Source organism: Bubalus bubalis, chromosome 13, assembly GCF_019923935.1.
Source record: "Bubalus bubalis isolate 160015118507 breed Murrah chromosome 13, NDDB_SH_1, whole genome shotgun sequence".
NCBI lineage: Eukaryota > Metazoa > Chordata > Mammalia > Artiodactyla > Bovidae > Bubalus > Bubalus bubalis.
In genome coordinates this window covers 77,644,425-77,670,513 of record NC_059169.1, presented here as the reverse complement: position 1 = coordinate 77,670,513, position 26,089 = coordinate 77,644,425, and the positions used below count along the sequence as shown (strand labels likewise).

Sequence of the window (26,089 nt, the reverse complement as noted above, 5' to 3'; positions counted from 1 at the left end):
TTGCCTTGTGGTCTCTGAGGTACCTAAAGTTATTAATGATACCAAACATCTGGTTGTTGCTGTTCGGTCACTAAGTCATGTCTGACTCGTTCTGACCCCATGGACTGTAGCCCGCCAGGCACTTCCGTCTTTGGGATTTTCCAGGCAAGAATACTGGAGTGGGTGACCATTCTCTTCTCTAAGGGATCTTCCTGGACCAGGGATCAAAACCACATCTTCCTGCATTGCAGGCGGATTCTTTCCCACTGAGCCACCAGGGAAGCCCTGCAAATATTTACTGCGTGCTACTATTTGCCATATGCTGAAATATGCATGGGTCATGAATATCAGTACTTGTCATACACTCTACCCATGGGTTATCTCAAGTTTTATCACTCGGATTTAACGTGAAGAGCCTGAGGCTTAGGGAGGTACAGTGAGTTGTTTGCAGTCACACAGCTGGTACGGAGAGGAGCCAGGATGCAGAGGCTGGTCTGTCCGGTTCCAGAGTTGGTCCTTTTATGAGTTATGCCAGATTTCCCCCATTTCATGATTTTCACCATAGTAAACAGGTGTGAGTCATTTGTTTAAAAAAAAAAAAGAGGAACCGTTAGTTTGGGACCGGAAGAATGAACTGGATATGAGCCATAGCTTTGCTCCTTGTAGGAGAGGAAGTTTGGCTCCTTCCTTCGGCTTTTGTCTGCCGTGTCTCTCTTCCTGGCATCTGGCAGGGTGGAAATGCCCATCAACTTGGCAAAGACCAGGTCATCCACTGGGCTCCACTTTCCACGTGTGCCATCACTGTGCACTAAATGTGTAATAGGCTTCCTGGTGGCTCCCACGTTGGTGAAGTGAGCTGATTGGTTTATGACTTGTCTCCTTTAGGGAAATCCAGTCAGTCTGTTTCTCTCTGCTCTACCTCTCCCGTGCCTGCACCTGATGGGGGAGGTCAAGCTGAGGCCTCTGCAGGTATGGCTCAGAGTCTAAGGGAAGGAAGGAGGAAGACCCACTTTGGCTGCCAGGCTCAAGTCTTGCTTTCTCTTACTACTCCTGCAATGAGTGTAGATGGGTATGAGGTAGGAGGAAGATGGGCCCCCCAGGGCAAAGCAACTGGAGATTCACTTTCTATTGGCAGAAACTCCAAGACAAGAATAGCAGGGCAATTAAGGCGAGGAGGCTGGGCCCTGCCCAGACCACATATTTCTTGCTCTCAAAGTCAGGAGACGGCTCTGACCACACATGCGCAGAAAGGCTCCTTGGAGGCCAAAGGGGAGTCATGTCAAAGGATGTTCTACCCAGATGCCTTTTCAGTAAAATCCATCTTGGCTAAGAGATGCATGTAACACACATGGGAGAGTCCTGAGATACACCAATTTGATATACCTGAACCAGACAAATAAAAATGATTGGCCAAAGGAAACCCAGAAGAAATACCCCATAAAAGTAATTCAAACTACCATGAGGGCCAGGACTCAGCAACTCAGGGACTTTCCCTGAGTCTGCCTGTGTGTCTGTCCATATGTACTGTACTCTTTTTCCTCCGAATACATACTTGACTTGCTCCACTACTTTCCCTCTTTGTGGAAATTCTTTTCTGCAAAGCCAAAGGGCCAGGACCTTTGTCACTGACCACTGGTCTGGTGGCTAGCATCTGGTCCTTTCCCAGCCCAGTCTCTGGCTGGGAACCAAGCGCTGCCCCAAGCCATTGCACCCGAGATCAGGCACTGGTCCATTTACTAATAACCTAGTATATACACATTGGTACTTGGTGTCCCTTTTGGGTAGATTTCTCGTGTTCACAGCTCCCTTGGTTTGGAATCCTGCAGAGGCAAGGCGATAGGTAAGACATTCCTAAGTCCTAGCCTCATATAATCTAATACCCTTAAGTTCTCAGGTTGCCTATAACAAGTACAGAACCTGAGTTAGTGACTTAAAAACTACCCATGAAGGAAAGTCCAGGCCCATTTCACCATCAAATCCTTTCAGATATTTATAGAAGAATTAATAGCAACTCTTTGCAAGAATTGTTACAAGAAATACTTTTCAACTGATTCTGTGAAGCCAATATTATCCTGATACCAAATATCAGAAAAAGACATCACAGGAGAGAACACTACAGATCAGTATCTTTCATAAAAATAGATGCAAGAGTTTTCAACAAAATAATAGTGAACTTAAAACCAGCAATACATTAAAAAAGGATTATACACTATGACCAAGTGGGCTTTATCCCAGGAATGTAAGATTGGTTTCACATGAAATTCAATTAATACAAAACACTGTATTAATAGAATAAAGTGGGGGAAAAAACACATGATCACCTTCACAGCTACATAAAAAGCATTTGACAAAATTCAACAGTCTTTCATGATAAGAACACTCAATAAACTAGGGATGTAAGGGAACTCCCTCAAACTGATAAAGGTTATCTACAAAAAAACCCACAGCTAATATCATGCTTAGTGATAAAAGACTGACTGTTCTCTTCCTTGATGAGTAACAAGACAAGGATGCCCACGCTGCACCAATTTAACACTGTACTGAAGAGTCTAGTCACTTAGGTAAGAAATGGAAACAAAAGGCATCAAGCTTGGAAAGAAAGAACTAAAGCTACCTCTATGTGCAGATGAAATAGTCTTATACATGTAGAAAGTCCTAAGGCATCCACTAAAAACCATCAGAACTAATAAACAAGTTCACCAAATTTGTGGGATACAAGATACAAAATAAAAGTCAATTGCATTTGTATACATTAGCAATGAACAATCTGAAAATGAAATTAAGTTCCAATTATAATAGCATCAAAAGGAGTAAAATAGTACAAAACATATTCTCTAAAAACTATAAAACATTCTTGAAAAAAATTAAAGAACACCTAAACAAATAGGGCATCCATGTTTATGGATCAGAAGACTTATCTTTTAGATTGTTCTATGGCCTGAATGTTTCTATTGTCCCCCACTTATATGTTAAAATCTTAACGCCTGATGTGAGGTATTCAGAAATAGGGCCTTTGGGAGGTGTTTAGGTCAGGAGAGTGGAGCTCTCATGAATGGAGTTAGTGCTTTTATGAAAGAGGCCCCAGAGAGCTTGACCCTTCCTCTACAGAGGACGCAGTGTGAAGGCTCAGCTATGACCCAGGAAGAGGACTGAATACCTGACACCACTCATTGCTGGATTAAGTGGCTTAATTTTTTTTTTTTAATTATTGATAATTTGTTAAACATAATATATACCAGAACTTAAGGAAAAACAAATATGAGGATAACACAGTCCCTGGCTTCAAATACTTAAACGTGTTGTAAAGGAGAGTAAGAATTCTTAGTTTCACAAAGAATTCAAGGCAGGTTGTGTTAAGTACCACATGAAAGGTATAAACCTAGTGGGTGGAGCCAGGAGGAGGAAGAGGCGGCACCTGCCTAGCGGAGGGGCTGGAGAGGTAGCATTCGGCATGGACTTCTGAGACTGGACGCCTGTGCCCCACAGGAACAGGAAAGTGAAGTGAAAGTCGCTCAGTCATGTCCGACTCTGCAACTTGTAGCCTGCCAGGCTCCTCTGTCCATGGAATTCTCCAGGCCAGAATACTGGAGTGGGGACCCATTCCCTTGTCCAGGGGATCTTCCCAACCCAGGGATCGAACCCAGGTCTCCCACATTGCAGGCGGATTCTTTACTAGCTGAGCCACCAGGGAAGACCCAAAAGAGGGAGTGGTGGAAGGGAATGGGCTGTGGATGGCAAGCAAACGCTAGCAAAGTGCGGGGGAAGGCAAGAATGGGCTGTGTCTGGGGAGGAGTTTGGCTTGGGTAGAGTGCAAGCTGGGTGTTTGTAGGCTGGGGCATGCTCTGGGGGCTCTGGGTGCCAGGAAGAGTGGATTGTATTTCACCTTGGCCATGGCACAATTTCTGAAGATTTCTGATCTAGGGTGACATGTTCAGAGTTGACATTTAAGAAAATTTAACTCAGCAGTCTATGTAGAATGGTTTAGAGTAGGAAGATTCTGAACCTCAAGCAAACTTCAATTTTTAGGTAGAGATTAGATATTGTAATGTTTAGGGTAACTTTTATCTTCATATACTCAAGAATACTATAAGGAAATGCTAGGTAATCAGCAGGTATACTTGAATTAGAAGAAAAATTTATGAGTTATAGTCAGGCAGATAATCATATTATCTGTATTTCTGGTGGGATACCTTTACTATGTACATGTTTCTTTGTGAATAATTTTGAGTAGAGCAAATTTTTTTGATTGCTATTTTGAGTATTGTTAATTTTTAAAGTACTGTTACTATTTAATTATGAGGTTATTTTTTCTTTTGCCCTATCATTCCCAAAGATTTGCTTTGAAGAGGGGGTGTTATTTTTTCTGCTGAAATGCACTTTCAACTTTGTAATGTCTGTTAGTGGTAAAACAGAATTCATTCCCAGTTACCAGGCTTACATCAAACCACAGAAATTTAGAGCTGAAGGAAATACAGTATACCAGAATGCATTATGCATGCACTCAGCCTCATCTCTCAGAAGGAAGACATTCTACCATGAGTGGTTTGCTTGCACAAGTTAGAAATAAAATTAGAATCATCCTACAATCATCACACCTCTGCAAAACTGGTTGGGACAGGAAAGAATCTAATTCCTTGGACTGTTCATCCTAATCAATGTAAGTTATGATCAAAGTGTCAACTCCTCCTCCAGTAAAATGAGTTACTGTACATACCCAACATGTGTCCCCAAAATATCAGATTTAATTCGGCAGCTCTTTATGAATTTTAAAGTTAGTTCCCCATGCTCTCTAATTAATTCTCCATTTATTATACAGATTTATGATAGTGAGTAATAACCCTTCACATTCATATACTACTTGTCAGTGTGCGGAGCACTTGAACATATATTATCTCATTCGGTTTTTACAGTTCTGTGAGGCAGCTGCTATGATTAGATTCATTTTACAGATGGGGAGATGCAGCTTCCAAGGGATTAAATGACTCGCCTACGGTCACTGGATACAACTGGAAATCAAACTCAGTTTTGGCTCTCTGGTTCACAGGTGTTCACTCTGCAGCCACAAACCAACACATGTAGGAAAACTAGGGAGTGAGAGACTTATTGCCATTCGGTCCTTTTGCCAATCTAGGCAACAGTCAGCGAGTGAACAGTGAACTCACAGAAACAGAAGATCCAGCCTTCTGGAAAACACCGACGGAGTTGGCCGCTTCTATCATTCCTCTGAGGGACCTCACAAAAGCTTTAAATGACCAGATTAATTACACATCCATGTACTGATTCACTGATTTATCGAGAATTTATTGTGTTCTGACCAGGTATCAGATGCCCAAGCAGACGCCTAAATGGGGCATGAATTCTGCTCTGGGGAAGCTTGCCTTTCTGACACACATCAAAGTAAGAGATGGCAGTATGCCCAGGGCTTGGGGACGCCATGGAGGGGTGAGTGCTGCTGGGGGTGGGCAGGCTGGTGCCATGTGCTCAGCCTTGAAGGATGACACACAGGTGGGTGATGCGCAGTCCAGCCAGACAGGACAACATGAGCATGAGGGAAGGTGCGAGGCATGGAAATGAATGCTATTGTTTTAAATTTTAACTAATTCATTTATTTCAGGCTGTGCTGGATCTCCGTTGCTGTGAGGGCTTTTCTCTAGCTGTGGTGGCTTGTCTTGCAGAGCGCGTGCTCCGGGGTGCGGGCTTCAGTAGTCATGGCCCGTGGACTCACTAGTTAGGGCTCCCAGGCTCTAGAGCACAGGCTCAGCAGTCGGAGCGCACACAGGCTTAGTTGCCCCAAGCCATGTAGGATCTTTTCAGATCAGGGATCGAATCCATGTCTCCTGCAGCAGATTCCTATCCACTGGACCACCAGGAAAGCCTGGAAATGCATGTTTAAGAGCTGTGTGGAGAGCTTCATTCTTCTCATTCTTCTGTGACTGGAGAATTTCCTTTGTCACTTGTAAGATGCATAAACAATAAAAAACACCCTGGACCAGATCGGATTTTTTCCTCCAATTATTACTATATTTACGTTGTTTATTATTGTGATGTAAACCTCATATAAACCCCAAAATACATACTTGATATACTCTGACATTTGTCAGTGCACATGCATATAACTTGGGGAGGGAAGATATAATTTTTATCTTTTATACCTAAATAATTTTTTGAGATGCTTGTTTTCCTTCCTTTCTTTTCCTTCCCTCTGATTTAAGCAGATATCATTTTTAAATAATTATCTCAGGGTAGGTATGTAACAATGCAGAAAGCAGAAGTACATTGTATCTTTTTGGTTCAGTTCACTTCAGTCACTCACTCGTGTCCAACTCTTTGCGATCCCATGAACTGCAGCATGCCAGGGCTCCCTGTCCATCACCAACTCCCAGAGTCCACCCAAACCCATGTACATTTAGTCAGTGATGCCATCCAACTATCTCATCCTCTGTCATCCCCTTCTCCTCTTGCCTTCAATCTTTACTGTTTCCCCATCTATTTGCCATGAAGTGATGGGACCAGATGCCATGATCTTAGTTTTCTGAATGTTGAGCTTTAAGCCAACTTCTTCACTCTCCTCTTTCACTTTCATCAAGAGGCTCTTTAGTTCTTCTTCACTTTCTGCCATAAGGGTGGTGTCATCTGCATATCTGAGGTTATTGATGTTTCTCCTGGCAATCTTGATTCCAGCTTGTGCTTCCTCCAGCCCAGCATTTTCCTGATGTACTCCACATATAAGTTTAATAAGCAGGGTGACAATATATAGCCTTGACACACTCCTTTTCCTATTTGGAACCAGTCTGTTGGTCTATGTCCAGTTCTAACTGTTGCTTCTTGACCTGCATACAGGTTTCTCAAGAGGCAGGTCAGGTGATCTGGCATTCCCATCTCTTGAAGAATTTTCCACAGTTTCTTGTGATCCACACAGTCAAAGGCTTTGGCATAGTCAATAAAGCAGAAAGAGATGTTTTTCTGGAACTCTCTTGCTTTTTCCATGATCCAGCGGATGTTGGCAATTTGATCTCTGGTTCCTCTGCCTTTTCTAAAACCAGCTTGAATATCTGGAAGTTCACTGTTCATGTATTGCTGAAGTCTGGCTTGGAGAATGTTAAGCATTACTTTACTAGCGTGGGAGATGAGTGCAATTGTGCAGTAGTTTGTACCTTCTTTGGCATTGCCTTTCTTTGGGATTGGAATGAAAACTGACCTTTTCCAGTCCTGTGGCCACTGCTGAGGTTTCCAAATTTGCTGACATATTGAGTGCAGCACTTTCACAGCATCATCTTTCAGGATTTGAAATAGCCCAACTGGAATTCCATCACCTCCACTAGCTTTGTTCGTAGTGATGCTTTCTAAGGCCCACTTGACTTCACATTCCAGGATATCTAGGTGAGTGATCACACCATCGTGATTATCTGGGTCGTGAAGATCATTTTTGTACAGTTCTTTCGTGTATTCTTGCCACCTCTTCTTAATATCTTCTGCTTCTGTTAGGTCCATATCATTTCTGTCCTTTATCAAGCCAATCTTTGCATGAAATGTTCCCTTGGTATCTCTAATTTTCTTGAGATCTCTAGTCTTTCCCATTCTGTTGTTTTCCTCTATTTCTTTGCATTGATGGCTGAGGAAGGGTTTCTTATCTCTCCTTGCTATTCTTTGGAATTCTGCATTCAAATGGGTATATCTTTCCTTTTCCCTTTCGCTTTTCGCTTCCGGTCTTTTCACAGCTATTTGTAAGGCCTCCTAAGACAGCCATTTTGCTTTTTTGTATTTTTTTTTCTTGGGGATGGTCTTGATTCCTGTCTCCTGTACAATGTCATAAACCTCTGTCAATAGTTTATCAGGCACTCTGTCTATCAGAGCTAGTCTTTTAAATCTATTTCTCACTTCCACTGTATAGTCATAAGGGATTTGATTTAGGTCATACCTGAATGGTCTAGTGGCTTTCTCCACTTTCTTCAATTTCAGTCTGAATTTGGCAATAAGGAGTTCATGATGTGAGCCACAGTCAGCTCCCGGTCTTGTTTTTGCTGACTGTATACAGCTTCTCCATCTTTGGGTGCAAAGAATATAATCAGTCTGATTTCAGTGTCGACCATCAGGTGATGTCCATGTGTAGAGTCTTCTCTTGTGTTGTTGGAAGAGGGTGTTTGCTGTGACCAGTGCATTCTCTTGGCAGAACTCTGTTAGCCTTTGCCCTGCTTCATTCTGTACTCCAAGGCCAAATTTGCCTGTTACTTTTTGGTTATTGTATTCTAAACCAGGAATTGGCAAATATTTTCTATAAAGAGCCAGATAGTAAATCTTTTAGTCTTTATAGGCTATACGATCTATGTTGCAACTATCCAATTTTGCCCTTGGAGTCAGGAAATGAATGGGGCTGTGTTCCAATAAAACTTTATTCATGGGCATTGAAATTAGAATTTCATATAATTTCCTTGTGTCACATCATTTTTTTCTTCATTTGATTTTTTTCAACCATTAAAAACGTAAAAAATCAGGACTTCCCTGGTGGTCCAGAGGTTAAGAATCCGCATGCCAATGCACAGGACACGAGTTCGATGCCTGGTGTGGGAAGATCGCACGTGCGGCGGGGCAACTGAGCCTGTGCGCCGCAACTACAGGGCCTTCTACGCTCTGCAACGAGAAGCCAACACAGTGAAACTAGAGTAACCCCTGCTCGCCGCAACGAGAGAAAGCCTGCTGGCAGCAACGAAGGTCCAGCGCAGCCAGAAAATAAATAAAATAAAATAAATATTTTTAAATTAAAAGAAATTTTTTAAAAATTAAAAAAAAAAATTTTAAGTAAAAAAAGAAAGTTCCTTTAAAAAGGAAAAAGAAATTAAGATCCAGAAACATATAACTGTGTAAAGCCACTTATCAGTGGTGGAACCAGGAAAAGGATATGGATCTCTTAGTTCTTGATCTCAGGAAATTTCTCTGTATCCCATGATAGAACTAAAAGTTCGGAATTCAATTCATAAAAGCCTTTCATATCATATCATAGTCAGTGATAAGCATTTCATATCATAGTCAAAAGAAGGAAGGAACATTGACTCAGGTCTTCTGGTTAATCCGACTACCCTTATAAATTATAACTTCCAAATACGGTGCAGTGAAAACATTCATTGGTTGCTGAAGTTGTTTGTTGTTGAAGTTAGCTGAAATACTCCTCTGCCAAGCTCACGGACACCCTCGTGTGGTCACTGGTAATAATGATTCTAGCCAAACGATCACGAAAAATCTGGAGCTAAAGTTAATGATGAAGTATAGCAAGATTGGTAGATAAAATAACGTAATAATAAAAAATCACTATAATTATATTCGTTTAGGTCCTGGCCAATGGCCAGGGGAAAAACTATCTCAGACCAAATCTTTAAGGAGACTTCAAGAAATGGATGATTACTTAAGGCTTGTTTATAATACATCTCTCTTTATAATGAAGAAAAATATTCAACATATGTGGTGGCTGTATCATCTCAGATTTTTGTAGGTTTTCTTCCACTATCAGTGATTCTGAATGACACAGCGTTCTGGGACTCCATGCAATTGCTATGTGTAGGGAATTGCTATGTGTAAGGTAGATGAAGAAGGGGATGACAGAGGATGAGATGGTTGGATGTTATCACTGACTCAATGGACATGAGTTTGAGCAAGCTCCGGGAGATGGTGAAGGACAGGGAGGCCTGGTGTGCTGCAGTCCATGGGGTTGCAAAGAGCCAGACACAACTGAGCGACTGAACAACAACAACAACAACAACAAAAGGTAGTTGAACCTGAGGGCTCTGCTGAAATGTCTCCTAGGAAACATAACTACAGCTCAGAGGGTGGCAGTAGAAGGAAGAGAGTATATTACAGAGAAGCTGATGAGCTGCAAATGTTCAGGGTGCTCTCAACATCCACTCAACAACTCATTGGTGATTTGGTTAAACGGGAGTAGGTTAGAATGTGTCTTTTGTATTAACAGGTTGACCTAAATGAATAGGCCGTGCCCCCCTTCCCCCCGCCAAACTGCTCAAAGACATAGTATTTGCCCCAGACAGAAAATCAGTGACAAAAGCCCTTGGATTTATTTTTTGTGTCACAAAATAAGGATGTACTCAAAAAATGACTGAGGCATGTCAAAAGGACAAGGAATTGGCTTAAAGGGGTTCGCACTGGCTAGATCTAGAGCAACTTGAACACTAAAATAACTAAGAATGGCAATAGACATAACCTATTAAGTAAGACAGAAATTCACGATATCACACTGATAAAAAAAATAAGATCGAAGGGATAATGGGGAGCAGTTCCTGAGCTTAGACTGTCAGCGATAAATGCGGAAGGAATGAGAGAACTGGGAAAAATCACTACTTGCCAACCCCAGCAGCAACAACTGATTCAAGCAAGAATCATCAACGGATGATGAAGTTTGGTGAAAAACAAAATATCTGCCTAGCCTCAAAATGGATGCTCAGGAGATACAGCATTCATTACAAGAAGGAAAAACAGCAACTTCACAGTGGAGAATACAGTGGAGATGGTACCTTAACCAAATGTTCAAAGTTAACGTCACCAGTGACGGGACAGATCGACAGCTGGGGTGTCACCTAACAGGGTACGCTGAGGAAAATACAGAGTCATTTCCGGGAAAATTCAGCCAAAGGTGAACTGAATCTAAGACGAGAAAACATCAGATACACCCAAACCAAAGGATGCGCCACAAGATAACTGGCTTACATGCTTCAAAAATGCCAAGGTCGTGAAAGTCAGAGAAAGATGAGGACCTGTTTGGGATCGAAAGGAAACAGCGATGTTAGCTAAGCTGTACCAAGTAATCTGGACAATTTCCTTTTGGTAAAAAGGATGTTACCGGGGACATGTGGAATCTGAGTAAGTTTTAGATGTTAATGTAGTATCCATGTTAACTTCCTGATTTTGAGGTCTGTGTTGTGGTTATGCAGGAGAGTGTTTTCGTTTTGAGAAAATATACACCAAAGCGTTTGGAGGTAACAGGGTATCATGCCTATAACTTACTTTGAAGCGGTTCATGGAACAATATACGTAGACAATGGGCCTTTGGCAGAGTGGGGGAGGAAGTGAATGGGACGGATGGAGAAGTAGCATCGCCACATATACACTATTGTGTGTAAAATGGATAGTTGGTGAGAAGTTGCGGTAACACAGGGAGCCCAGTCCAGTGCTCCGTGATGACCTAGGGAGGTGGGACGAGGGAAAGAGAGGGAGGCTCAAGTGGGAGGGGATATACGTATAATTACGGCTGACTCACGATGCTTTATGGCAGAAGCAACACAACACTGTAAAGATTAAAAAACAAAAAATTTTAAAAAGGAAAAAATACATAGAGAGAAAGATTAAAATAAGCAAGCAGTTTTAAAAGATATAGTTAGACCTGCTGAAGAAAAACAAAAGGGTAAATTACTTAGGTATACCTGAGAAAAGAAATTATAAATAGAGCTTGGATTTAAGGATCTCAGAGGGAATGCTTTTTCTTTCTGGAATTCTTTTTTAATTGAAGGTTAATTGCTTTACAGAATTTTGTTGGTTCATCAGTGTGAATCAGCCACAGGTGTACATATATCCCCTCCCTTTTGAACCTCCCTCCCATCTCCCACCCCATCCCACCCCTCTAGGTTGATACAGAGCCCCTGTTTGAGTTCCCTGAGACATACAGCAAATTCCTGGTGGCTATTTTACATATGGTAATGTAAGTTCCCATGTGACTCTCTCCATACATCTCACCGGCTCCTGTCATTTTTATTATCAGCTACCTTTGGTGAACATATGCTCCTATCTAACTCACCAAAGATGAAAAGATACAGTGAAAAACTCAGAGGTGGCTTTATTTATAAATATGTATAATTTATAACTATAATTTTATATAAATAGATATAAAATTAAAATTAAATATATATTCATTTATAAATACATCTAAATATTTCTTGAACTGGGCTTGGATGAGGAGTTAAATTTGGAATCTTCAGGTCTGCTGCTGTTTAATCTCGAGAGCAGTCAGTAGCTTAGCCTTCCTTAAAGAGATGTCCAGCTGATTTTTATACTTCTAAGAACAATAATTGGGCTTCCTAGGTGGCGCTAGTGGTGAAAAACCCAATGTGGGTTCAGTCCCTCCGTAAGGAAGATCCGCTGGAGGAGGGCATGGCAACCCACTCCAGTATTCTTGCCTGGAGAATCTCATGGACAGAGGAGCCTGGTGGGCTACAGTCCATAGGGTTGCAAAGAGTTGGACACGACTGAAGTGACTCAGCACACACACACAAGTACAATAATTATGAGCTACAGGATAGGGGGAAAAAAATCACATTTTAGTATTAGAACTAGAGTGACAATAATAGCTATTATTTATTTCTGTGAAATGGAGAAGGATATGGCAACCCACTCCAGTGTTCTTGCCTGGAGAATCCCAGGGACAGAGGAGCCTGGTGGGCTGCCGTCTATGGGTCCCACAGGGTCGGACATGACTGAAGCAACTTAGCAGCAGCAGTAGCATTGCTGTGAAATAGCCTTTATATGTTGGGTTGGCCTAAAAGTTCATTCAGGTTTTTCTGTAACATCTTATGGAAAAATCCAAATGAACTTTCTGGCCAACCCAATATTTTCTGTGGGTTCTATGAGTTAACTCAAGCCAGACTTAGAGCACATAAATTTGTTTCTGAGATTATGTCAAGGCCTTCTCTCTCTGGGCAATGACTCTTATGTAAATACGATGGCAGAACGGTTGAGGTCATGATGACTCACAATCAAATGCAGCACTTTCCCCTTTGACTAACACAAAACCCATCCAAGTTTTAGATTCTCCCAGCAGGGCTCTATAGATGCTGTTCTTTATGGAAAGGATTATTCAACTCACACCCGCTATGTGAAACATAAGGCGTTTAATAGCCTTTAAGACAGACATATCTAAAAGGAAAAAAATAATAAAAATTATCCAGTATTAGTTCTTTTCATTGAAGGGAAAACCCATTGCAATATCATCAGAGCACTGTCAAGAAAGACTTGACAATTTCATTCGGAACCCCAGCAACTGGAAAGTCCCATGAGAAAATTGTAACTAGAATATTTACTCCTGCCCTACATGTACTTAGAAAACCAAGCACATATTTATGAAGTACTCAGTCTAGGAATTAAACAAAAGGTAAAATTGATGGATGCTATGCTTTTGAACTGTGGTGCTGGAGAAGAGTCTTGAGAGTCCCTTGGACAGCAAGGAGATCAAACCAGTCAATCCTAAAGAAAATCAACCCTGAATATTCATTGGAAGGACTGATGGTGAGGCTTAAGCTCCAACACTTTGGCCACTTGATGCGAAGATTTGACTCATTGGAAAAGACCCTGATGCTGGGAAAGACTGAAGGCAAAAGGAGAAGGGAGCTGGCAGAGGATGAGATAGTTAGATAGCATCATCAACTCAATGGACATGAATCTGAGCAAACTCCGGAGATAGTGGAGGACAGAGGACTCTGGTGTGCTGCAGTCCATGGGGCTGCAAAGAACCAGACATGACTTAGCAACTGAAAACAATGTGTATAATCACTGGCCTAATTATCATCATTTTGCATTTGGTCAGGGCCATGTATCATAAATGTTGTGCTGAGTGCAAAAGAAAATAAATGTGACAACAGTCTTGGCCTCCAGAAAGCCCTCACCTGAGAGGTAAGCAGCTGGCACTTGGAAGGTAGCTGTCAAAACTACCAAAAAAGAAAAAAACCCAACCCCCTGGCTATGTTTTTGCTTATTCAGTACTTCTTCCAGGGTATTTCCCTAATTCCTAACACGCGGTTCAGATGGGACTGATACAGCCCTCTCTCATCTCAAAGCCTAGAAGTGGAGACATGACCGAGATCTGACCACCTACCAGTACCCCAGCACTATGGTCACGGTGACGGGTTCAGAGATGGGCATGTGACCTCAGGGACCTGCCGGAGCATTTCTGAGGACTTCTGCTGGAATTACGGGCAAAGACATGCCCCTTTGATGGGATTGCCAGCTGAGAATCACGCAGTGCCTAGTGCTACAGGGCTATCTTTGCCACCAGATGGAGAAAGACTGTAAGAATAAAGCCACCTCAGAAAAAGCACAGCCAAAGGGAGAGGGTCCTGGGTCCCGTGTCAGTCCACAGTGACACAAGGGTCCCGTGGAGCCCATGGTTTGAGCTGAACCTGAGGTCTGGGGCTTCCTGGTTATACGAGCCAATTTTCCCCTTCTGTAGTTTAAGTTAGTGAGAGGAGAAGTTTTGCCACTTTCAATACCTTTTCTTTTTCCATAAAAAATCTGGAATCACATGAAATAATAGGTCCTCTAGTCAAAGTTTTGGAGAGAACTTATTCTTCTGTCAGCTTAACCCTAGCATCCCAAATACATTCTCTGAAGTCATAAAGCCATGCAACAAGGCTGTATCGTGAGTCAGAATTAGAATTAGCATAAGGCTCTTTTCCTAAGAGATCTAATATACAGAGTCCATGGTGAACTAAAGCAAAGAAAACCAGGAATATAGAGACTGGGAACTTGCTAAAGTATTAAAAAGATTTTGAACACACTGGGGGAACTATTGGGTTAAACAAATTGAAGGGGTTTCTTTATTGTGACTTCTCAAAGCCAGATACTTATTTATTATAAATTCATCTCTAAGCATCTCTTAGGTTATGTTTAACAGCTTGAACACTGATTCTTTAGTTTTTGAAAAGGGTTCTGAGAAAATGCTTTCAGAAACATCTGACTATACACATTTCTATAAACATAGCTTATCTGTCCTGATCATTTTGCTTGATCTCTCTCCTTTCCTTAGCAGCTAACCATTTTCATGGTTTCAATGAAAACCTCCATGCTGACGATCACTGTGACTCTCGCTAGCTTGGCGTTCCAGTCCAGTTGTTAATATCCAATTACTGACCGTCAATGGAATATCTCACCATTATCTCAAATTCAGCATATGTGAAACGTCTTAACCCTACCTCCTCTCCAACTTTCCTGATTCCTTCAGTGATGTGCCGCTTGGCTGGGCATCCACACTAGAAACGTGCAGGATGTCTGTCTTCACGTCCCGGTCTGGCCTTCCGGTGTCGACTCACACCTGGCCATCGCCATGGCGTCACCGCTGCCCTGCTGCACTGAGGATTCTTTCCCAGATGGCACATCACTGCCAAGTCCACCTTCCTAACACAGCCTTCGCTATTCCGTGTACTTTCCCATGAGGATCTTCAGCAGCTCTCAGTCACAGGAACCTAAAAATCTCACTGGGCTTCCACACAGCTTGGTTACTCCTGTTTGGGTGACGATTTACACAACTTCTCTCCAAACCCCATATGCCTACCTTTATCTTACAATATGCTGCAGATACGCTTAACACAGACCAAGGATTACTGAGGTGAGCTTCCTTTCAACTACTTTTAAAAACATCCTGTGTCAATAAGACTGTGCTGAAACGAAAGCATACTTGAGCTGAAATCCCCCAGCCTTTGTGTTTCTGGGGGTCCCAGACCTGGCTCGTATTCTCACCCCTGCTCTGGAGTACTCCCACCCCACCCCCCGGTCTCCTTGGGATAGACAGTGTTGAACCCAGATTTGCGCTCTGGGCTTTGTGCTTGCATCACATTGGCTGTGGGGTTTGTCCACTGCTCCTCTGGAGTCTGTGTCCACATCTCTCCTGGACTTGTGGGGATCCAAGCCCCTCTTATTATGGAAACACAAGGGTTGTGTTTGTATCTGTGCCTGTGGTTGTTTTGTCTAGATTGCCTGGAATGCCCTTCCCTCTCCTTTTCAACTATCCAAACACATAAATAGTAGGAAAGTTCAACTGAAGCCCCATGTCCTTTGCTTATGAATTTCATCCTCATGGGTGCCTCTCCTCTGAACTCCTATAGCACAGGGTTTAAAGCCCACAATTTAACGCTGAACTACACTGGAAGGACGGATGCTGAAGCTGAAGCTCCAATACACAGGCCACCTGATGTGAAGAACTGACTCATTGGAAAAGACCCTGATGCTGGGAAAGACTGAAGGCAAAAGGAGAAGGATGGGATGGCAGCAAAGGAAGAGACGGTTAGATAGTGTCACTGACTCAATGGACATGAAGTGAAGTGAAGTCGCTCAGTCGTGTCTGACTCTTTGTGACCCCATGGACTGTAGCCTACCAGGCTTCTCTGTCCATGGGATTCTCCAGGCAAGAGTACTGGAGTGGGTTGCCATTGCCTTCTCCAGGGGATCTGCCCAACCCAGGGATCCAACCCAGGTCTCCCGCAATGCAAGCAGATGCTTAACCCTCTGAGCCACCAGGGAAGCCCAAATGGACATTCAATGGACATGAATCTGAGAAAATTCCAGGAACAGTGAAGGACAGATGCCTGGTATGCTGCAGTTCCCGGGGTGACAGTTAGTCAGACACAACTTGTCGACTGCAACCGCCGCAACACCACATTCTCTTGCACTACTTGCTGCCGTTCCTTGACGATCAGTCTCACCTCCCCAATTATATACTATAAACTTCCTGAGGGGAAAAACCACGCTTCGTATTTCAGTGTTCCGCCACCCTCCACAGGGCACATGCTGGTAGCTACAGAGTCCTGCTCCACAGGAACACTCAGGCGGGCTGACTGTCAAGTGCCTCAAATATCTCTTGCTGGTCCAGCCTGGCATGCTGCAGTCCATGGAATCGAAAAGAGCTGGACACGACTTAGCAGCTGAACAACAACTAGTTCCTTAATTCAGTACATGACAGCCTGCCAATGCCACAAAGAAACTCTCCAGCTTGGATCACCATCGTCTTTCTAGGAAATTACGGTTCGTTGACTTTCCTAAAGCTGGGCTAGAGTATAAACACTTATCATGTGAGAATCAACTACAAATATGGGGGAAGGATGATAGACACAGAAGACTGGGGCTCGATGCCTGGGTCACGAAAATCCTCTGGAGAAGGAAATGGCAAACCACTCTAGCATTCTTGCTGGGAAAATCCCATGGCTAGAGGAGCCTTGTGGGCTATGGTCCAGAGGCCTGCAAAGGGTTGGACACAACTGAGCATGCATGCCCAGCAAGTGAAATGACCACAGATTTACTATAACCTATCTGTCACAAAAGGACTGATGGAGTTTCTCTACTTTTCTCTGTGCTGCCTGACTTCTGCTTTTTTTTTTGATGCTTTATCACAAACACTTTAAAATTTTGTTAACTTTTTACTTTATATAAGTTTTGAAGCTTACTTTCCATTTACAGTTAATACAAAATATTGGCTATATTCCCCATCATACAATACAACCTTGAGCCTATCTTCTACCCAACAGTTTGTGCCCCCCACTCCCCCACCCTGGTATGGACCCCCTCCCCACTGGTAACCACCAGCTCGTTCTCTGTATCTTATCACAAACACTTTTTGAAATGATACTGTGGCAGGTAAACGTTTGGGACTCTTGCCTTTCCACAATCACAGCAGTTCTGTTTTCACTGGTGACTGAGATCACCCTTCTCAAAGTTGAGAGGCTTTAGTTTTCCTCTAAATACTTCACAGTGATTCAGCTACATCCTTGAGGATAAGCATATTTATGTGTGGGTCCTGTCTATCAATGGCCCATTTTAAAAACAGAGATGCAAGATTCCCCAGAGTTAATCATTCGAGCTGGAAAAGCAAAGGTGAATATCATTGCTAAGGCAGTTAGTTTAGTGGTGATGATGGATACCCTGTTAGTCCACTCCTCTCCTCACTGAATCAAGCAGCTGTGATTGTCTTTACCCCTCTCCCACCAGCAGGCTTTCCCTTTTGGAAACCAAGTTCAGATCCCTCTGTCCTGTTCACTTGAACAACATGGAAATTTTGCAACATTTTAACCTACTTTATTTCTTTATCAAAAGAAAGAGTGTCAGGGATTTAAGAAATGGTGTAAGAATCACTAAGAATTCTGTTTTCTATCATAAATATGAAGGAACAGCGACTTTCCTGGTGATCCAGTGGTTAAGACTCCCCCTTCCAAGGCAGGGCTTCCCTTGTGTCTTTGCTGGTAAAGAATCTGCCTGAAATGCAGGAGACCCCGATTTGATCCCTGGGTCAGGAATATCCCCCGGAGAAGGGAAAGGCACCCTCTCCAGTATTCTGGCCTGGAGAATCCCATGGACTGTACAGCCCATGGGGTCGCAAAGAGTCGGACACGACAGCAACTTTCACTTCACTTCCAATGCAGGGGTGTGGGTTTGATCCCTGGTCAGGGAGATAAGATCCCACATGCCTCAGGGCCAAAAAACCAAAACAGAAAACAGAAAAAATATTGTAATAAATTCAATAAAGACTTTAAAAATGGTCCACATAAAAGAAAAAAAAAACTTAAAAAAAGAGCCTCCCCAAAGATCCTGGTCTCAGAGCTGTATAATATTGCTTGGTTCCTCAGAAATACTGACTTCCATGGGAACCAATATGATCTGATGGGGTTATACAGAGACAAACACCTAAGTATTTCATTTTTAGGTGGAGGTTTTTTGCATAAATGGTATATATATTTTAAAATTTTGGTTTTTAGTTACTAATTGCTAGGATATAAAAATGATTAATTTTTGACCTTGCTAAACTCACTTAGTTGACACAGTTTATTTTGGGTGTTGTTTGGGGTTTTTTTTTTTGGTAGATTCTGTGGGATTTTCTAGATAGGTAATTATATTATCTACAGATAGTGACAGTTTTATTTCGTCCTTTCCAATCTGAATATGTCTACTCATTTTTCTCGCTGTTGCACTGGCTAGGACTTCCAGTCTGAGGCTGAACAGGAGTGATGGGGGTACGGCTGTGGTTGTCCCTGTCTTAGTCCCAGTCTTAGAGGGAAAGCACTCAGCCTTTCACCATGAAGTATGGTGCCAGCTGTCCGGCTACAGATGCCTTTTCTCAGGCTGAGGAAGTTCTCTTCTGTTTCTATGAATAGTTTGCTGAGAGTACCCACTTCCATTTTCAGATGGTGTTGAGTCAGGACCAGGAGATTCTGGGGCGAAAGGGGAAACACAGCCAATTCAATGGCAGTTCAAACACTGGTCTTGCTCAATCCATCTGCTATCACTTCCTTTTCAGAGACCTCAAATAGCTGCTCATATTTGTCCATATTTTATTGTTAAATTCAGTGAGAGACAGGGTAAGCATGGGCTTACTCCGTCTTATTCAGACCTAGTACTTCTCTTGAGTCATTTTGATGGGAAATAAGGAAAATTTACCAGTTTACTCAGTTTTATTAAAAAATACGTATTTCAAGAAGTGTCTAGGATCCACAGATGAGTTAAATTAAATCTCTGTTTCATGGCTGCTCTTATTCCTCTTATTTACCTGGTAAATTCCTACTTGTTATTGTCCTAAACCAATCTTAAATTTTTATCAAAATAATAAATATAAACAGTTTAATAAGCCAGATAGCACTACAAGATGTATAACAAAATCAGCAACCTCTGATTTTGACCTCTACCATCTTTGCCCCCAATTCTCACTCCCCACAGGTAGCCAGCCACTTCAACTCTGCTCACCACGTCTCACACTACTAACCTTTATATTTTAAATAATCTTCTTACATTCTCTTTAAAATTGTAGACATTATCTGTTTACTTCCTATGACGAAAGGTGAGGATTATTTCACCTATCTTACCTAGAACACACATCTCATGTTCCCTCCCCTTATTCTCCTAACAAACATTGGTTAAATCAAATTCTTTATGCTCTTATTGTACAATTTATTATTACTATATATATACAGTAATACATTACTATATGCAGGATGTAAGTTATTAATATATTTCTAATTATAATAATACACACACATATATTATAACACACACACACACATACACACACACACAGTTCAGTCAGTTCAGTAACTCAGTTGTGTCCAACTATTTGTGACCCCATAGACCGCAGCATGCCAGGCCTCCCTGTCCATCACCAACTCCTGGAGTTTATTCAAACTCATGTCTGTCGAGTTGGTGATGCCATCCAACCATCTCATCCTCTGTCGTCCCCTTCTCCTCCTGTCTTCAATCTTTCCCAGCATCAGGGTCTTTCCCAGTCAGTCAGTTCTTCACATCAGGTGGCCAAAGTATTGGAGTTTCAGCTTTAGCATCAGTCCTTCCAAGGAATATTCAGGACTGACTTCCTTTAGGATGGACTGCTTGGATCTCCTTGCAGTCCAAGGGACTCTCAAGAGTCTTCTCCAACACCACAGCTCAAAAGCATCAATTCTTCGGCATTCAGCTTTCTTTATAGTCCAATAGTCATATCTATACATGACTACTGGAAAAACCATAGCTTTAACTAGATGGAGGTTTGTTGCTAGCGTGTGAGATGAGTACAATTGTGCGGTAGTTTGTACATTCTTTGGCATTGCCTTTCTTGGGATTGGAATGAAAACTGACCTTCTCTAGTCCTGTGGCCACTTCTGAGTTTTCCAGATTTGCTGGCTTTCCAGATATTGAGTGCAGCACTTTCAACAGCATCATCTTTTAGGATTTGAAATAACTCAACTGGAATTCCATTACCTCCACTAGCATTGTTTGAAGTGATGCTTCCTAAGGCCCACTTGACTTCACATTCCAGGATGTCTGGCTCTAGGCGAATGATCACACCATCATGGTTATCTGGGTCATGAAGATCTTCTTTGTATAGTCCTTCTGAGTATTCTTGTCACCTATTAGTATCTTCTGCTTCTGTTAGGTTCATACTATTTCTGTCCTTTATTGTGCTCATCTTTGCATGAAATGTTCCCTTGGTATCTCTAATTTTCTTGAGATCTCTAGTCTTTCCCATTCTATTGTTTTCCTCTATTTCTTTGCACTGATCACTGAGGAAGGCTTTCTTATCTCTCCTTGCTATTTTTTGGAACTCTGCATTCAAATGCCTATATCTTTCCTTTTCTCCTTTGCCTTTCACTTCTCTTCTTTTCTCACCTATTTGTAAGGCCTCGTCAGACAACCATTTTGCCTTTCTTTTTCTTGGGGATGGTCTTGATCACTATAACACACACACACACACACACACACACACAAGTATATATGAATTTCCCAGGTGGCTCAAGTGGTAAAGAATCTGCCTATGCATGTAGATGCCAAGAGACACCAGTTTGATCCCTGAGTTGGGAAGATTCCCTGGAGGAGGAAATGGCAACCCACTCCAGTATTCTTGCCTAGAAAATCCCATGGACAGAGGAGCCTGGCGGGCTACAGTCCTTGGGGTCACAAAGAGTTGGGTACAACTTAGTGACTGAGCACGCACACATACAATAATGTATATATACTATTACATACTATTATTCTATATAGTTTTCATTTTCCCCACTAACATGTACTCTTTACTAATTCTTATCTTTATTTCTCTCTCACTAACTGTTCACCAAATTCTCCAGCAGAACTGTTAAATTCTCTCAACATTACCAGTTCCCTTTCCCCCCTTACAATATCTGTTCTTTCTGGAACCCTGTTTTTCCACTTTGAGTTGCAGTGGTGTCTTCAGGCATGGCTGTCATTCCAGAATATCCTTTCATGATCATGCTGGGAATTACCTTTGCCTCTTCCTTGGCTAAGACCTCTCCACCCTTTACTCCTCTCTCTTAATTTATTCCCTCCTCTTGTTGAGAGTACATCATGCAGGATAAAGAATGAAAGTTTTCTGAGACTTGTATGTTTAATAAGTTGTTAGTCTACCTTCACATTTGATTAGTAACTTGGCTGGGTATAAAATTCTAGGTTGGAAATAATCTCCCCTTTAGTTTCCAGTGCTGCTGTGGAGAAGCCTAATGCCATCAAGATTTATAGTAAATTTTATATAACCTGTTTCCCACTTCCCTCAGGTTAGACGTTTTCAGCTTTGTCTCTTTACCCAAAGGGTTCTAAAGTTTCAAGAGAATATGCTTTGGGGTGTATGCATGAGTGTATGTGTTTTCCACTTATTAAATTGAATGTCTGTCCTTTAGTGAAATTTTATTTAATTACTTTTTGGGTAATTTCCTGCTCTTTCATTTTCTGTTTCTGGAATTTGTATTAGTCTGATAGGATCTATCATCTCTCTTCTATTTTCAATTTCTTCATCATTTGTGAGAGTTCTCTAATGTCCAATCCTTTTGTTGAATTTATTTCTGCTGCTGCTGCTAAGTCGCTTCAGTCGTGTCCGACTCTGCGCGACCCCATAGACGGCAGCCCACCAGGCTCCCCTGTCCCTGGAATTCTCCAGGCAAGAACACTGGAGTGGGTTGCCATTTCCCTCTCCAATGCATGAAAGTGAAAAGTGAAGGTGAAGTTGCTCAGTCGTGTCTGACTCTTAGCGACCCCATGGACTGCAGCTCACCAGGCTCCTCCATCCAGGATTTCCCAGGCAAGAGGACTGGAGTGGGGTGCCATCGCCTTCTCCTACCACTTTTAATTTCCAAGAACTCTTTCTTATTCTTTGAAGGTTACTATCTTAAAATAGCATCAAGTTTTTATCTTACAATATTTTGTCTTATCTCTGAGAATATAAATTTTCACTTTATGAAATGTTTTTCTGCTTTCTGTATAAGCTTTATTTCTCTGTTCATTTGTTTTGACTTCCATCTTTTATACAAGAGGCTATCCATTAATAGTTAAGAATCAGGTATTAAAAAGTGGATTGAATTTTTTTTTGCATAAAATCAGGCTTGCCAACAAGTGGGTCTTCTTGCAAGGTTAGCAGGGAGAAATTTCCAAAGGTCAGCATCAGAAAGGCTTTTCTCTAGAGTCATAGATGTAGAAAGAAAACAAACTTATGGTTACAGGGGGAAAGGGAATTGTATAAATTAGAGGAGATTGGGACTGACATATACACATTGCTATATATAAAACATATAACTAATACGGACCTATTGTATAGCACAGAGAGCTCTACTCAATACTTGTAATGGCCTACATGGGAAAAGAATCTAAAAGAGTGAATATATATATATAACTGATTCAGTTTGCTGCAGACCTGAAACTAACACAGCATTGTAAATCAACTATATTCCAATAAAACTTAAAAAAAAAAATCCTATCCTCAATAGGAGACAAATTTGTCTTTTGAATAAGGCTAAACACTAAAGAGGAGAGTGAAAAAGTTGGCTTAAAGCTCAACATTCAGAAAACTAAGATCATGGCATCTGGTCCCATCACTTCATGGCAAATAGATGGGGAAACAGTGGAAACAGTGTCAGACTTTATTTTTGGGGGCTCCAAAATCACTGCAGATGGTGACTGCAGCCATGAAATTAAAAGACGCTTACTCCTTGGAAGAAAGTTATGACCAACCCAGATAGCATATTAAAAAGCAGAGATATTACTTTGCCAACAAAGGTCTGTCTAGTCAAGGCTATGGTTTTTCCAGTGGTCATGTATGGATGTGAGAGTTGGACTGTGAAGAAAGCTGAGTGCTGAAGAATTGATGCTTTTGAACTGTGGTGTTAGAGAAGACTCTTGAGAGTCCCTTGGACTGCAAGGAGATCCAACCAGTCCATTCTAAAGGAGATCAGTCCCAGGTATTCATTAGAAGGACTGATGCTAAAGCTGAAACCCTCACGTGAAGAGTTGACTCATTGGAAAAGACTCTGATGCTGGGAGGGATTAGGGGCAGGAGGAGAAGGGGACGACAGAGGATGAGATGGCTGGATGGCATCACCGACTTGGTGGACATGAGTTTGAGTAAACTCCGGGAGTTGGTGATGGACAGGGAGGCCTGGTGTGTTGCGATTCATGGGGTGGCAAAGAGTCAGACACAACTGAGCGACTGAACTGAAACACTAGTTGTCCTAACACTGATTTCCTGCTTTTCTTGCAGCTGACAAGTTTAGGCAGGCCATTTTTTTTCTATTTCCTTTTTGGGCCTGACAAAACTTTTCCTAAACAGGATTATAAACAAAGCCCACTTTTAACACTAAGATTGATGATGAATTATGTAACTCATTGGGTCATGATGTAATATTAGGTGTCTGGGTAACACGGCTTCCTTTAAATTTGGCTTTGTTTCCACAGAAGCATTAAAGAATTCTGTAGACCAGTAATAGTGATATTCTAAGTTTCTATTTTTTATTTGTTTACTGAGTACTTTGTATCAAGTATAAATTGTATTTCATTCTTACAACAACTTTGCAAGGTACAATGGTACTGTCTTTATACTATGGCTGGAAAGTGGGCATTAGAAAGGATAAGTAATTTGCCGAAGGTCACTTAAAAAGTGGTACATGGATTTGAACCTGGGTTTGACCATTTAAAGTTTTAGGCTCTTAAATAATAGGCTATACCACTTATGAATAAAATGACCATTTTCTATATAAATATAAGAGCAAGGTTTTATTTCTACAGTCATTGTGATGTGTTGATTACACATAAATAAATATATAAAATGAGCTCAGAACCACAAAAATTCTAGAGTCATTGACCATCAACATATTCATTGCATTTGATACCTCAACTTTTAACTGATATATTACAGAACTGATTTCCTTTCCTTATATTTTAAATGAACATTACTAAGATTACTTCTTTGCTGCTGTTGTTTAGTCACTGAGTCATGTCTGACTCTTTTGCAACCCCCTGGACTGTAGCCCACCAGGCTCCTCTGTCCATAGAATTTCCCAGGCAAGAATACTGGAATGGCTTGTGATTTCCTTCTGCAGAGGATCTTCCTGACCCAAGGACTGAACCTGAGTCTCTTATATTAGCAGATGGATTCTTTACCATCGAGTCATCTGGGAAGACCAAGATGACTTCCATTCTTGCTGATTATATTCTCAGACAGTATGCACTGGAAATATAGCTCCATATAAAATAAGGATCTTAAATTAAAGTGGGTATGAGAGAAAGGAGTTGAAATATTTCTATGATTTGAAAAGCAATTTCCTTAGGTTAAGACTTTTCTAAAATATAAAAGCTAAATAATGTTTCTACTTTTAATATTACTTTAAAATTCTAATACTGATGATTTTCCTAATTTATAGAGTTATCTTTTTGTTGGATATGCATAAAAATTTAATGAAAATTCATGGACTCTCTAAACTCATAAGCTTGTTGATTTGCTTGTCTTGGGAAGGTGACTGCCGATTTAATTTTAGCTCCATTTAGCAGTTACTGACAACTTTGTGATCCAATGGAAGCACTACTGGAGGAATGTAAAAATCAACTGGCAAGTTCCTTCTGAAAGTTTATAAGAAAGGAGCCCCTTATGTACAAACCCATGAGTATCATCCCATTTGAGTGTAGGCTTCTTTCCAACTCTTTGCTCTAACTGAATTCCCGGTTCAAGAAGAGCATTGCCAGTTTGCAACTGGGACAGGTACAGGCTTCAACATTTCCAGAGGCGACACGACTCCATCTTATCTGTTTTCTCAGTAGTACCTCTTCCCCTTTTCTTTTGCCTTTCTCTCTTCTTAGCTGCCTTTCCATTGTCTCATTTCTGAAGGACCTTGTGGTTAGGTAGCTGTCATAATTCTCCTTGGGGAGTTAGTTAAAGGCTTGATTAAGCCAGGGGCATACTGGAGCCAAACTGTACTTGTTTGCAAGAGATGCTTGCTAAATATTCATGGATTTTGTGAGCAGACGGTTAACCATTGGTAGCTTTAAATCAGTCCTGGAGGAGTATTTACTCCCTGAAAACTCGCAAAACAATAAACTGCCCTCTCTACCCACTATCGCTGAGAGAGCTGGCCTATCGGCCCTCTCCTGGGTACTACTCTCCCAAGAGGGCCTTGCATTTTCTAAGGTGAGCGGAAATGCTGTTCAAAGTCTAGATTCAAAATGAATTTCTATGGCTGAGATTTCTCTAACAACAATAAACAAAGGAAAAATCATTAGAGGCCTTGCCCAACTGTTACCACATAGTCAAAGAGTTAGACCATCTTGATGAAAACAAGTTCTACTGATCCATGACTAGGAGATACGGTGAGGAAATATTTAAAAAAATTTTTTTAAAGAAGTATTGCTTTTCTGGGCCAAGGAAGATTCCCAAAGATACATGTATGTATAACAGTCCTATAAAATGTGTATCATTCTATAACAGTGAGCCACTGAATCGGACTATTTTCAGAATTAGTGACCAAAGTCAAGGGTGGACTATGCTGCTTAAAAAGAACAAAGAATCGCAAACCTCCACAGAAGAGCTGGAGGTAATGTAGCT

General features: G+C 41.5%; 1 protein-coding gene across 3 annotated transcripts in view; it reads right to left on the bottom strand.

Annotated features, from left to right (window-relative positions):
- The window catches only part of VWA8 (von Willebrand factor A domain containing 8), a 372,743-nt gene that overhangs the window by 85,486 nt on the left and 261,168 nt on the right, over positions 1-26,089 (bottom strand). The window contains exon 38 of one of the 3 annotated variants that reach the window (XM_044926848.2): positions 18,541-18,941. The exons of the other annotated variants lie outside the window; for them this stretch is intronic. Within the exon in view, the coding sequence (XP_044782783.2) occupies positions 18,705-18,941 (237 nt within the window). The 3' untranslated portion in view covers positions 18,541-18,704. Of the gene's footprint in view, positions 1-18,540; positions 18,942-26,089 lie in introns of those variants that run through there. 3 annotated transcript variants of the gene reach the window in all.